Source organism: Myzus persicae, unplaced genomic scaffold, assembly GCF_001856785.1.
Source record: "Myzus persicae strain clone G006 unplaced genomic scaffold, MPER_G0061.0, whole genome shotgun sequence".
NCBI lineage: Eukaryota > Metazoa > Arthropoda > Insecta > Hemiptera > Aphididae > Myzus > Myzus persicae.
Genome location: NW_019103863.1, coordinates 21,455 through 36,274, shown reverse-complemented (window position 1 = coordinate 36,274; position 14,820 = coordinate 21,455). Strand labels below are relative to the sequence as shown.

At 25.2% G+C, this 14,820-nt stretch overlaps 1 protein-coding gene across 1 annotated transcript; it reads left to right on the top strand.

The window, feature by feature from the left end:
• The first annotated feature begins 1,393 nt into the window (after positions 1-1,393).
• LOC111035571 (pantothenate kinase 3) lies at positions 1,394-13,771 on the top strand. The gene is made up of 10 exons (XM_022317245.1): positions 1,394-1,438; positions 3,155-3,293; positions 10,315-10,493; positions 10,562-10,735; positions 12,154-12,324; positions 12,411-12,487; positions 12,580-12,756; positions 12,814-12,949; positions 13,015-13,128; positions 13,580-13,771. The coding sequence occupies exons 1-10, from the start codon at positions 1,409-1,411 to the stop codon at positions 13,634-13,636; spliced, it is 1,254 nt and encodes a 417-aa protein (XP_022172937.1). The 5' UTR covers positions 1,394-1,408; the 3' UTR covers positions 13,637-13,771.
• Positions 13,772-14,820: the final 1,049 nt, after the last annotated feature.

The window sequence follows — 14,820 nt, the reverse complement described above, 5'->3', positions numbered from 1 at the left end:
TAGTTCTGTATGTCTGTGTATAGTAGGACAGTTGCATTAACAATTGTTTTTTAAATGTAGTTATTTCATTGTGGTAACAAAATAACTCAATTTTATATTAGCTAACAAATATAATTTCGTAAATAATAGCTTTACTATAGTTATAGTTATTATAAAAAAATTGGTTGTTGCTTTAAATTGTATAAAATATGCTTAAGCAAATATCACTTTAAAATGTGAGTTACGAATTAAAGATTTTATATATTTTTCCGTAGTTAATATAGTGTACTAAATAAAATAGGATACCATGATATAATTTGTTTTTAATTTGTTATTGATTTATAAATTTATAATACATTTTAGTTCAAAATAATTGATTGTCTTTAAACATCGATATTATTTTATTCGTATCCTAAATATCGATACAACTTTTGTTTGATATTTAAAATATCGATAGTTTTTATTGAATAGTTTCGATTGTTAGATATGTGCTCATTTATAAACCGTTTGCAAAGACATCTGCCATTGCACTATCAGTTGACAATGTATGCGGCAACGCATAGGGTCGTGTTTCGATTGTGTTGTGATTGTTGATTTCCTTCGTCTCTTATCTGGTAAAATAATTATTCCACTTTGAGTTTCTTAGAAATTTGGACAATCAAGTGAAAAATAGTAAGTTGTATTCGATTGATAAATTTCTGTACATTATTTTATTACATCAGTAAATAAACTTAAAAATAATACACTTGATTTTAATTTATCAGCACCATAACATAATTCTGTAGAAACTAGTAATTTTCAATTTTGATTTAATTCTATATTGCACAATTTGTACCAAGTACTTTAGTATTGTGTGAAGTATAATTTTAAAGATACTTATTAAGAATTCAGAGTATGTTTTAGTAAATTTATGATTTAACTATTTTATTAAAAGGCTATTTAACTATAATAATAATTAATAATTGTTTATAATTTAAATTAGCATAAATTGAAAAAAACAAACACAACTTATAAAATTTTAATTTAGGTGGTAGAAAATGATAAACACATGTAACTTCATATTATATTGTCTACTCATAGGCTATAATATTTCATAATTATTTAATTGAATGATAAAATAAATATTTGTTAATATATTATTAGCTATTAAAAATGTAAGAGGTTATTTAAACATTATTATAGTGATATAGGTATCTGCAGTAAATACTAAAATTTATCGAAGTGGGTGTTTCATAATTAAAAAGTTAGGTACTTACGCTATGTTTCAAAATTTCTAGTAGATATTTTAACTTTTAACCAAGCTGATGATTTTATTAATATTTTTATAATTTATTAACAATAAATTCCTCTAAACATAATATTTTTCATAGAAATTACGTTTAATATCCCAAGTTCATAGTCCTAATACACGCATGCTGCAGCTGATGGAATGAAGGTCACTCTCTTTTCCTTCAAACAGGTTGTAGTGCTTGTTATATTATCACAATAATTTCTTATGGTTATACCTTTGAGTATTAAGCATTATGCTTGAGGTAGATATTACAATAGTCAATATTATAGTTTTAATTTAATTTAATGTATGAAAATTTACAAATAATGTTGTTTCCCGTTTTTTTAATTTAATTTTAATACACTGCTAAGAAAAATCGATTAATTTGATTATAAAATACCTCTAACTGACTAAAAATTAATTAATTTTATCATGGTTTTTAAATGCCAGCCTATTTCTAATGTTGTTACGAAGGCTTAATGTGCTAACTTGTTGTTTTTTTGCGTCATATGGATAATATAACTTTTTTCATTTTACTTAATTTGCTCAAGTTTTACTACTAAATTTTACGACGAGAGAGCAGCATTTATGGGTAAACCAAATACTAAGTCTTGAGACATTTGAAGATTTTTTTTGTTTAATACATATTCTTAGTCTCCCCATTTAAAATAAAAAATTATATTTGATTCATATGTATATTAATTTATTATTATTTTATGCTAGTATTTGTTATATAAGTAAAATACATTTTATTTATCATTGGATAAATATCAGTTATTTTATTTTGTTTCTGTTATACAACTATAAATATAGATAATACATAAGCATACCATTAAATGCAAGTTAATTATTAAAAAAAATAAAAATCTAATTCTAGAAATATTGTAGTACCTAATAGTGGTATAGGGAAGGTATAGATAATTTTATATTATGGTAAAAGTGATTTTTTAGTAACTAGATGCATTAACTAGTTTTAAATGAATTGACTGTTTTAATATTTGTATTTTATCATTTCCTCCGCCATACTTGTACCTTGTATACGTATTTTAACTACCTATTGCTGAATTAAAATTTAAGCACATAACTTGTTTTACAATATTAAGAAATCGAAAAAAATGACGACAAACCAAGGTGAAAATATTACGTTCTTGACTTTCAATTTGATTATAGATCAATGTACTCTAGTATTAAAACTAACCAAAGTATGAATTCTTTTAAATGTAAATTTGATTTGGAGTTGGACAGATAAATAATGTAAACACATTCGTATACTATTGTCGTCTTTAACAAACATTTATTTAAATCGCCAAGTCGTTTGCTCTTAATTTAATTTTTTAATTACGCTGACTATTATAAAAAAAAATAATAAATCAGTCTACATTACTTTTAGTATTAAACAGTAACAATATTACTCAATATTATTGATTAAAAATTTTTATGGCCATAATTAATTAATTTTGAAAACTATGTAATATAATGCATTATTAATACAAATAAATAAATCCTATATTTTTATGTAATATTTTTAAATTATAATATAGAGTATATAATTATATAATGCTTAAGATTATTTTAATGAATTAAATTCTATTTTGAAATTATAGCTATGTACCATATTATGTATAATTTTGCACGGTAATTTCTCCTTAAGATGCTTAGGTGCGTGTTAATAAAACTAATTTATCGTCTTTCATATGGGCAATAGGAATTCCCTCTCCCCACCACCTCAATGTATTACTTTGCCTAAATCATTACCATCATATTTTAGTTACCAGCTACCATTATGCCAGTCTTCCGATAGGAAAGGAGTGCTTCCTGTCTTACATTAAATTTATAAATGTTGATAACATAAATCTACTTTTACTTTGGTTTTTATTCAATTTTTTTTACCTTATTTTCCTTCAGGTATTTACCATGGGTCCTTATACTTGTAAAGAGTGTTCATCTTTGCAAACAATGGAACAGAGCCACACCACAGTAATATCAAATTCTTTATCCAATGGCATGTCAATGCACAAGAACCATTTTAATGGTACAGTCCCACGTAAGTAATCTGATTTTTTTTATTAAAATTAATTTTGGTCGACAATTAGTTGAGTATTTTGAATCAGTTTATTTTATATGTGCCGCAATATATTTTCTATATTTATAAAATGCATGCTCAAAGTCAACTTTTTCATAATTTTCTCCTTTATTTAACTTTTTTTTGTTTATAATGAATTTTAAAATATGTTGCATTGTTGCATTATTATGATAGTTTTAGTATACATTTATTTATTATTTTAAAAAAATACTGCCAAATAAAACCTTGTCTGTCATTTATATATTTTAAGTTATAAAGATTCAAAGTTGAACTCGTATTTTTTACACTGTTATAACCCTTTTTAAATATTTATCATTTGTTTAAACTTATTTACAATATTTACTATTGGAAAAATAATTTATTGCTTTTAGTTAATTTTTTATGCAATTATATTTTTATATTTTCTTACGTAGATTTAATATTTCTTTAACTTGAAAAACAATGTGAAATCACATTTTAATATAAGCTGTCATTATTGAATGCAACGAGTTGAATACATTTTTAAAAAGTTCAGTTTTTCTAGTATAATTAGGCATGATGGGTATTGTGGTATTTAACTTGTATCTCTAAATATTTTGTTATGCTTCTTATTTAAATATATTTATAATATACTTACTACTAGCAATGTATGTACTTAGCCACTAATACACGTCTAGCGTCTAGATATATAATTTTATGTAGGTATCATAATTAATTTCTATAAAGATAGGTAAGTAGGTTATTTTTTATTTATTTTATGTCAAAAAATAATAACATTTAGTTTGTTTCTTTTGGGTTATAACTTTTGATTATCCTCTAGCATTGATTATGTATTGCATAATACATGCATACTCAATGCCTCTAATGATAATATTTTAAATGAAATAGAGATACCTTTTAAATGTAATTTATAGAACAAGAATACAATCTTGTAAACATTTATATCAACAAATAAGTTAGATAATCTAAATGTGCATTTGTCTTATCTAAAGGCTATAGGATTTTAGTTGATTATTCATAGATTTGAAATAAAATAAATTCAACATTGAGAATTACAATATCTCCGTATTCACTAATTAGGCATAACCGTAAACGATTACGAAACACGTATAAACCGGATAACTATTACGGGGTTACAAGAAACATGTGAGAACATGCATGCATATGAACATAGTATTAAATTTGAAAGCGAACAGGCATCCAAACAGGAAATGTTTGAAACTTAGGCACCAGTCTACTACTAAAATAACGAGGAATTCGTGTACAAGCATTACCTATATATATGAAAAAAAAAATGAAATAGAATTAGTTTTATAATCCATAAAATACTTTTATCTTACCTACAATATTAATATTACATTATTTTCATTCCTTTCCTTGCTTTTTACTGCATTATTTATGTACCGACTATACCTAATGTAAATTACTTTTATTCAATGAACATTTATAACGAGTTTATAAAATCTAAAATTGTATTATTGTGCTTTTTAAAATTGTAAGTTTTGTATTATGAGGACGCTTTATCCTTTTGTATTGTCTTCGTATTTCAAATGTAAGACATAGCAAAAACGGTTGTTCGCTGGTAAGAACTACTCAGGCAGTAGTCCAAGATTAGCAATCAAATATTCACACTATAAAGAAGAAAACATTGGAAATGCAACGTTATTTTTTATTTTCCAATATCAGAACTAAAAAAAAAGGGTTTCAAGTTTGAAAAACTCAAAAATAATACATTTTTAAACAATAAGAACTTCTTGCGTAATCATGATATCGAAAAATTATTAACAACACTGCAAAGTCAATATCTTCCTATTTCTAGTGTGAAAATTTGGTTGCTTAACTTGGACTACAGCCTGAGTGGTTCTTGCCTTCATGAAACAATTTTTGCTATGTTGTACATGGAGACAATCACATACGGGTATACCGTCCTCTTCATTTTTTTATTTTCTAAAAACTAGGTACTTACTATACAATTTAAATAAGACTTACCAATACAATCTTGTATTAAGTAGTCAATAAAGAAAACTAATGTACTATCCTAAAGAGTTTTAACAGAAAAAACTCGTAAAAATACATAAACATATTATTATTAGCTTTAAACTAATAATTTCCGTGTTTTACTCAGAATCTAAAATGCTTTAAAATAATAGTTCATGTGTTCAGTTTTATTGTTTTTAAATATTAATTCATTTTAATAACTATAATTACAAAAGTATATCAACTTGTGTATGTATTAGCTATCCTCAATTCAGTGAACCTACCTATATTATACTCTTTCATTATTAAATTCTCTTGTTTGTAACGACATGATCATCTTATAATATTCGTATTGTATTCGTATAATTACCATTGTATGCTTATGCATATTTCGCGATGAATTATGTTAATTATGGTTCTGTTGTATGACGTATATTAAGAGTAGGTATTTCATATACAATGAATGTTTGATTGGTTCTGAAATTCATTATCCAGTATTGAAATAGGATATTTAAAATTGATATTTTCGAGTAAAACTATATGAATAGAGAATACGGAGTGTGTAAAATTATCGACGACCAAATATTTAATGCGCTATTATAATATTTTAGTTTCTCGATCTAAAAAAAAGTCGTATTAGTAGTACCATTGATTATAAACACTAATATACGAAATACTGTAGTAGTACCTATCGTAGTATAATACAGATCTATAATTAAAAATGTATCTGGATCTTATTTAGGAGATCACTCTTACAGGTTGGTGATTTAGCCGTGTGCTTTAGAAGTGCGTTGTACTTGGAACCGCTGTAATAATTTTCTTCTTCTCGTGTCCGGGTTGACTTGCCAATAATTCACAGATTAAATTTAATAATAAAAGTAATAACTATGTGTCAACAAATAAAAAATTAACAAATTTTAATGTATACCGGACAATGTCAGTAAATAATATTTTAAATAAAAATAAGTCTCATCAATCTTAATCCGTAACGAACGGTACTTTGTCAAATCATATATTGTATCCAATGTGCTACATCTATAAAGCGTTTGTATTCACTTGTGTACTAGGAATCCTTGTTGTATTTTGTTGGGTTCGTGATATAGATGACTAAGTATTCATTGTCTGATGTTCACCGCATTCACATATGCCGTATTTGTAATAATTAAATCATTTATTGGAACATTTTTACTGTAAGAAACTTGTTACTATAAATTTCTGTTTTGTTCATCTAACTATTTTAGAGTGCCTAGATACTATTGTATTAAATTTTAATTTTTCACACATTTTTTCTGCAAATGTTAGCAGCATGCCATGATGCACATGTCCATCTGATGTACCAACAGTGTTCAATTATTTTATTTTAAATTGACAGTGGGACTTGAAACTTAGTAAATAGAAGACCTCTAAAATAATGAACAAATGTTTGATTTTAAAATGTAGTTTCCTTGTTCCACTTAGAATCCTAAAGAGACCCACAATTAATATTTGACTTACAGAAAAGCTATAGATAGTGAATATTAAAAAAAGCATTGGTTAACATTATATACTTATAACTAAATAACTTACATACAATATATAATGTACGTATTATATTATAATAATATATATGAATCAGATTATGAGCGGATTTCATTAAATGGGTAGACTGGTGGACCAAGGGAGGTTTGATGACTTTTTGGAATAGTTTATGATACCTAATAGTAATAAGCATGCTGAATTTACAACTTAATAATTATAAAACATTCGTAGTTAAATCAAAACAATTAAATGGGTCATTTGAAATTTTCTTTACCAGTAGTTTGTAGGTATCTATAGGGTCGATGAACTCAAACAGTTGATATTCTGAAAGGGCCACTCCGAGAATGATTAATTGAGTAGATTTTTAGGAAAGTAGAACTCTATAGCTGTTGGTCGTGCCAAAACTTTTTGATTAAAAAAAAAAAATAATAATAATAATTTATAAAAAGTGAAACTGTTGTGATATTTATATGTAACTTCAAAAATATATTATTGAATTTATCATTTAAAATGAAAATTTATCATTATTAAAAGTAAGATGCTTTTGTCTCGGTCTTAATTTACTAGGTATATGTATGTTAGAGTATAGTATGTGTTATCATTTATTACTTGGCCAATTACCTATTGGCTATTACGAATAGCTGCTTACATTTTATAATTATTTGTGGATTGCCTTGAAATAAAAGTTTATTTTTCCAATTATTTATTATGTACATGATACTGTTTTTACTATCGTGTAAAATAACACAAAACTATATCCGTACTCCGTAGTATTGCGAAGGTTACGCATCACGCATACTTCTCTCCATTGATGTTTTCATCTGTATTTGGCCTGTTCACATTTTTACTACAGGAAATGTTGAAACCTGTTTTAGACAGTAGTTGGGGGGTTATTCAATGGTAGTTGGCGGCGGTGGGCTACTCAATCGAATGTGCGTAATTGAGACTTCTCCGATTGGTCAAAATGTCCAAATTCTTTTGTAATTTTCTGTCTGAAGAGGATATGTATATTACAACTAGCGAGTTCCAAACTTTCTTCTTTTTCGTATTATTATTGTTATAAAACGCCTGCTTGACACTGTAACCATTTATCATATTATCCAGTTAATATTATTGAGTATTATATTAGTTTGTGATAACAGTTATTAAAACGAAAGGCGTCAGCTGCTTATATACACAGATACTACGACTGCGTATATTGTATATAAATATTGTATTATACAAATACAATACAAAGTAGCGTTTACTGGTGGTCTATATAATATTATTCACGTTCGATACACTTTGCAGGTATGCATTATAGTTTATAAGTGTTATCGATGAAGAAGCACACTGCGCTCACATGTAATAAGTACATAATTATGAGTTATTTATGAAACGTACTTATTTGAAATATATTGTGTTTGATATGTAATATCATATTATAATATAAAATAAACATAAAAAAGTGGAAAAGTAGGAAACTGCTCTACTGTACAGTAGAATTCGAGTATTTCATTGTAATGGATGTGTTAAGTTTGAATTCAATGATAAATTATTGCCTAAGAAAAACGATTCTGTGCGAAGACGATCTGTCATCCTTTTATCATATAAGAATAAATATTAGGTTGTTGTTAATTATTATAGTAATTTATTTTACTATTAGTAATACAGTATAAACTATAAATAGGCAATAGCATAAAATAAATCTTAATGTTGTAAAAATGTAAATGTGTATTTAAATCTAATAATATACGTAGAAGTCTTATGAAATTATTTTGAATTGTGCAGCAAAATAACTAAAATCATTATTCTTCGTTTAAATATTGATTTCGTCCAAATTTGAACTTCAAATTTAAAAAAAAATTATATTTATAATATATACTTAGATATTTTAATTTCAGTATAAACTGCTTATGAGGAACCTTGTATTCAATTTTCAAGGTGTTTAACTAAACGAAATTTGTTTACTGAAATTTATAAAAAAAATATCAAATGCCTATATGTATAAAGTATATAAAAAAACTCAAAAATAAACGTTAAAATATTTTGAAAGTCTTATCATGTATAGAAAATGCTGGTATAAACATTGTGACATTTTCAAGTATTTTAGATTATTCGTAGTTGAGTTGTATCAAATAATTTTGCAGTGTGTACAAATATCCGTTCTCCTTAATTTTTTTTTGTTCTTGATTATTTTTGAAACATACCATTAATTTTTAATTTTTACCTCTTAAATGTATAAACTTTATAATATTAGATCCAATTTAGTATCAGTAATCACCTTCAAAGTTGAAAATCGAAACATTATTTCTACTACACATAATAGGTATATTGTGTATGAGTACCTACAGACATAAAATAAAAATAATACAACACTCATTGTAAAATCATTCCGTTCAGAATCTAAAATGGTTCAACTTCTTGTGAGCAGAAAAGTAAAAGCAATAAAATAAAATTCTTAGATAAAAAAAAAAATATTGCTACTACATATGTGAGCGTTAACCATTGTTATAGAATTGTTGGTCTATACCGAATGGTCCATCTTCCGAATTTTTAAATAACAATAATAACAAGCAAAGTATAGCATTGTTCTGATGGCTGACTAGTGTATATATACTATATAGGTAGTTATTGAAATGTTTTTAGTAGGACTGTGGAAGTTTACAAACTCGTAAATTGTGGCATCGTGATTTATGTCATAATAATAATTTATCTGTTGTAAGACTTCGATCTAGACGTAATAATAAGAAAAAAATAGTAAATGAGTAATGACATAATATCTTTTAATAAAGCGTGAAACAATTTATCCATACCTACCTATAGAACTTTGAGTAAATAATAATATGTATGCAAGGCTGGTCAAGTTAATGATTTTTTTAACTCAGTTAAGTTAATATGCATCAATAAGAAAACGTTAAAAGTTAATTTCATTTTTGTTTAACTCAGTGAAGTTATAAAAGTTTACACATGTTTTTAAATTTATTATTAAGTTACAAAAAAGTTAATTTTAGCGTATTTTATATTTTACTAACCCAAAACTAAATTAAAGTCTATATTACTTGTACTTTATACGGTATTTCCATATAGTATGTATTTTATTGAAGTTTTTTGTTTCTAAAAAAAGAATGATAGTCACCTATGACGTATCTAATAAGTTAAATTGGAAAAATATAAAACTTTTAACTTAAAACAATTCACTGTACATTTTTTGACATGAAAACAAAATAGTAAAATGTAATAAAATTGAAAACAAAATAAATTAACTTACCTTGCTTCTTAAAATTAAAAATAAATTCTTTGATTTCGTGTTACTTCAACAATTAATTTAGTAAGATAATAGTTAAGCTAATGATAATCTATAAGTAACTTGTAAGCTTAAAAATTAAAATTAAATAAACTTTTAAACTTAACTTTAATTTTTTAACTCGTTAATCCCCGCCTTGTATTTATATATACCTAATAATTTATTACAAATAAAATAAAATTGTAGTTTGAATATAATAGCATGTTTTGTTTTGGTTGTTAGCTATGCCATGGTTTGGTATGGATATAGGCGGAACATTATCAAAACTCGTATTTTTCGAACCAAAAGACTCGATTACAGCACAAACTGAAGATGAAACCCAACTCTTGTCCAATGTTACCAAATATTTGACTAAGAATTCTGCTTACGGAAAATCTGGACACAGAGATGCACACCAACAGGTGAGCATTAATTTTTTATTTTTTTATTTCTACAGATCTCATTTTTACAATTGGTGATTTGTTCACAGATGGATAATGTACAAATCTGCAACAGGATAGGTACATTGCATTTCATCAGATTCCCCACTAGTGAAATGAACAATTTTTTGGATCTATCCAAGAAGAAAGGTATGGCAGCTAGTGTATCTACTGTTTGTGCTACTGGTGGTGGAGCATTCAAATTTGAAGACATTTTTAAAAATGTAAGGCTCAAGTTTATTATATTATCCTTATAAAATTGTGTTTCTTTATATTATGTTAATTTAACAGATTCATTAAAACTTTTGGTTCATAAAATTTTTTTTCTATTAATTGAAATATATAGGTATTTTTCTTTACCCCACGTGTGTTGTGCCTGTCTTACAGATATACACCCAACAAATGTATGTTCAACAAGTCTAATTTTTTGTAACTATCTTTAATAATAGAGGTAATTGATCCTATAATCAAACCTAAAGTTATTAGGTAAGAACATTATAGTTATGAGAATTTTTAAATTGTTATATTTTACATATTCATAATTTGCTTAAAACCCTACAGAAAATCACGGATAATGTTCTTACCTTTAAGTTTGATAATATGTCAATTCTCTTTATAGTTAAAGGCTATCCCACAAATCGGAACTGCTAAACACAAATTTTATAAGTTGTAGTAGGTTGGTAAAATATGACATAAAATGTGGGTATGGTGTCCTCTTAATATGAATTATATGATGTTATCTATGTTATTAAATCTAAAACCATACTACATTTTAAATCATTTTTTCACCATTTTATCGTTCAATTTCCTTTTTGTGTAATACTCAAATTAATTAGGTATCTAACAATAATTTTACACATACTTAAATTTAAGTATGTCAAATACTAAATTAAATTATGCTAAGTTTAAATTAGTTAAATTTTAAAATCTGTTTAAAAACCTTAAAAATAAATTATGTTTTTCATCAGAAAATTTTTACCAATGAAACATAAATATACATATTTAATTTAATATAACTATTAATGATTTCTGTAAATTTCAATATTGGATGATTGTTCTTATTGTTTTAATTCATATAAATCAATAATAAATGATATGCATTATTATCCTAGATAATTGTTAGTAACTATATATAGTTAGTTTCTTATATAATTATCCCTTCTTATTAAATTAATAACAACTTGATTTTTGACTTTTGAATATTATTTTCAAAAAGTCTCCACATAATTGATTGTATACTTACTGTAGTTGATACAGTTTTTAAGTACATCAGAAAAACTAGTTTGCATTGAAATTGTATTTCATTTATTGGCAATAAGTCTGAATATAATTCTTTAAAAAATTACATTGATATGTTCTGGTTTTGTTTTACGTAATGCTGTTCAGATAATACTCATGTTATTTGAAATAATCACTATCCTGCATTTAAACCATATCTAATTAAATATTATATAATTGTTTTTACATATTTGATTATATGTATCTATTATTAAGTATATTAAATTAAATTTGATTTGATTAAAATATCTTATGTCAACATTAAATGCTACTCAAATGACATATGTATAAGCTATACAAAATAAAAGTTTAACAAAATAACTTTATCGACAGTTATTTTAATAATGGATTTATTTTTTTACAGGAATTGAATTTAAAGCTGTGTAAATGTGATGAACTGGATAGTCTGATTCGTGGCTTATTATTTACAGTAGCTGCAAATAATAACGAATGTTATTTTTGGTCACAATGCACTGAAGACGAGCAGTGTTCAACACAAGAGTACACATTCCAGTATAATAAATATCCATTTATTGTATGTATAATCAACATTACAAATAATAATTACATATTAACCCGTTATTGTGAGTGTATATTAATATTATTGTCTATGGTTGGTAGGTTGTGAATATAGGCTCTGGTGTAAGTGTATTGGCAGTTTATGGTCCAAATAATTATAAGAGAATATCTGGAACGAGGTTAGTAAAGACGAATCACATTCAAATTGAATTAATTGTATTGTGTATCATTATAAAATATTTTTTAAAAACTTATTTTGTTGCAATTTCAGTATAGGAGGTGGTACGTTTTTGGGACTGTGTAGTTTGTTGACTGGCTGTAATACATTTGATGAGGCAATTGAATTGGCTGCAAATGGTGATAATGTTAAAGTTGATAAATTGGTTCGAGATATCTATGGAGGTAGTTACAGTAGATTTGGGCTGCCTGGAGAACTTGTTGCTAGCAGGTAATAAAAATAATTATTGTGTAATTTTTTAGTTAACTAACTATATTTTTGTTATAGTTTTGGCCATATGAACTCTAAGGAGAAACGTGCCCAGGTGTCTAGAGAAGATTTGGCTAGAGCGACTTTAGTTACTATTACAAACAACATTGCATCGATTGCAAGAATGTGTGCATTAAATGAAAGAATTGATAGAGTAATTAATTCTAATTTATTTTGACAAGGATTAGCAATGAAATTAAAATTATAATTTTTTTTAAGGTGTGTTTTGTTGGTAATTTTCTGCGTGTAAACCCAATATCAATGAAATTATTGTCACATGCTATGGATTATTGGTCAAATGGTTCGCAGAAAGCTATATTTTTAAACCATGAGGTAAAACATTTAATCTTTAAAATAGTTGCTAGTTTATGACATGCATAATAATATATTTAATGTCGTTCATGTTTTAAATATAAAATATTCTATAATTAAACGACGCATATTTAACAAGGCCATTACACAATGATTTATAATTGTATTGATAATTAGTTTTCTTTTTTCTTTTTCATATTATCTTTATTTTTACATTTATGAGCCAGACTTCTTGTAATATACATTTAATAAATTACTCATTTAACATTGTGAGCTAGCTGTACAAAACTAATAAAAACAATTAAAATAGATGTATACAAAATAAAATATATATTTAGGTAATTTGCATGATTGTTTATAACCTTAACCTTCCCCCACCTAGTGATACTAGTGAGTATTAGTAGTGAATGTATATGTGTGTGTATTTATCTCTTCTAAATGCAACTATTATTATTCAATTTATCATTTTCAGGGTTACTTTGGTGCAATTGGATGTTTGTTGTCATTTGATGAGAGATATAAAGAGTAACAAAATATCATTCAACACATTCCACATTGCCAATCCATTTCGATTTCAGCAGGTTGTGTGTACTGTATAGTACATTATGAATATATTGTCATAATTATTCATATTGTACTGACCCGGATAGAAAATATTAATTAATTATTAATTTATTTTATTTTTAAGACAACACATTACACATTAGTAATTTATTTTGGTGATGTGTTTATTTATAATTTATAAGATAGAATAGTAGTTCCATTGGTATGATTAGTTACCTGTCCTACAAATTTTATTATTTATTCTCTAAAAATTGTGTTGAAAATCTTTGTTTTATTATTGTTTCTGACATTATATATATATTTTATTTATTTTGTAAATTTTAACAACAAAATATTATGTACAAATTTTGTATGATAATACAACACAAAAATACTTATGTGATAAAATATCAAATACATTTTTTTTATAGTAATTTTATCTATAATATTTTTAATCAGACTAAAATTTTGTATCCAATTTTTACAAATTTAGATGTTGGTAAAATCATACTATTGTATTATCATAATTATTGTTATAATAAATGAAATTGATTACGTATGTTTACATTTATGAAGTAATACTCAACAAATAACCAATATATTCCAAGTGTTAAATTAAATCATGTAGGTTTTGATAATATTTTTTAGGGGAAAGGTGAATTTAGTACTATAACTCAAAAAAAAATATACAACATATTTTTTTCCTCGTGCTGATAAGTGATTACTATTCAAGCATAATTACCTTTTTTATTATTTTTGTATATTTTTATAATATTTTCTGTTAATATTTGTCTTGAATTTTTTTTTTTAATATTTATTATACAAATTTAACCAAGTTCCATGGAAAGTCCTATTGTCCCCCACAAAACCACCACTGATTAATAGTAATAATATGTTATGTAGGGAAGAATTTTAATTGTGATTTTAATGACTTAAATTGTTACATCTTTCTTATTTAAATCATTAATTTTTTTTAACTCTCCAAACATTTTGACTATGTCATTTTTGTTTTTATATAAGTGTACATGAATAATTGAATTGTTTAATGTATGTATATACATATATTTATTTTTTTATGTTTAGAATAACCAAACATTTATTTTAACTAATATTCAAGTGTTTTAAATCAAAATTGTATATAATTGTTTTTCTAAAATTAGCTTTTGAATA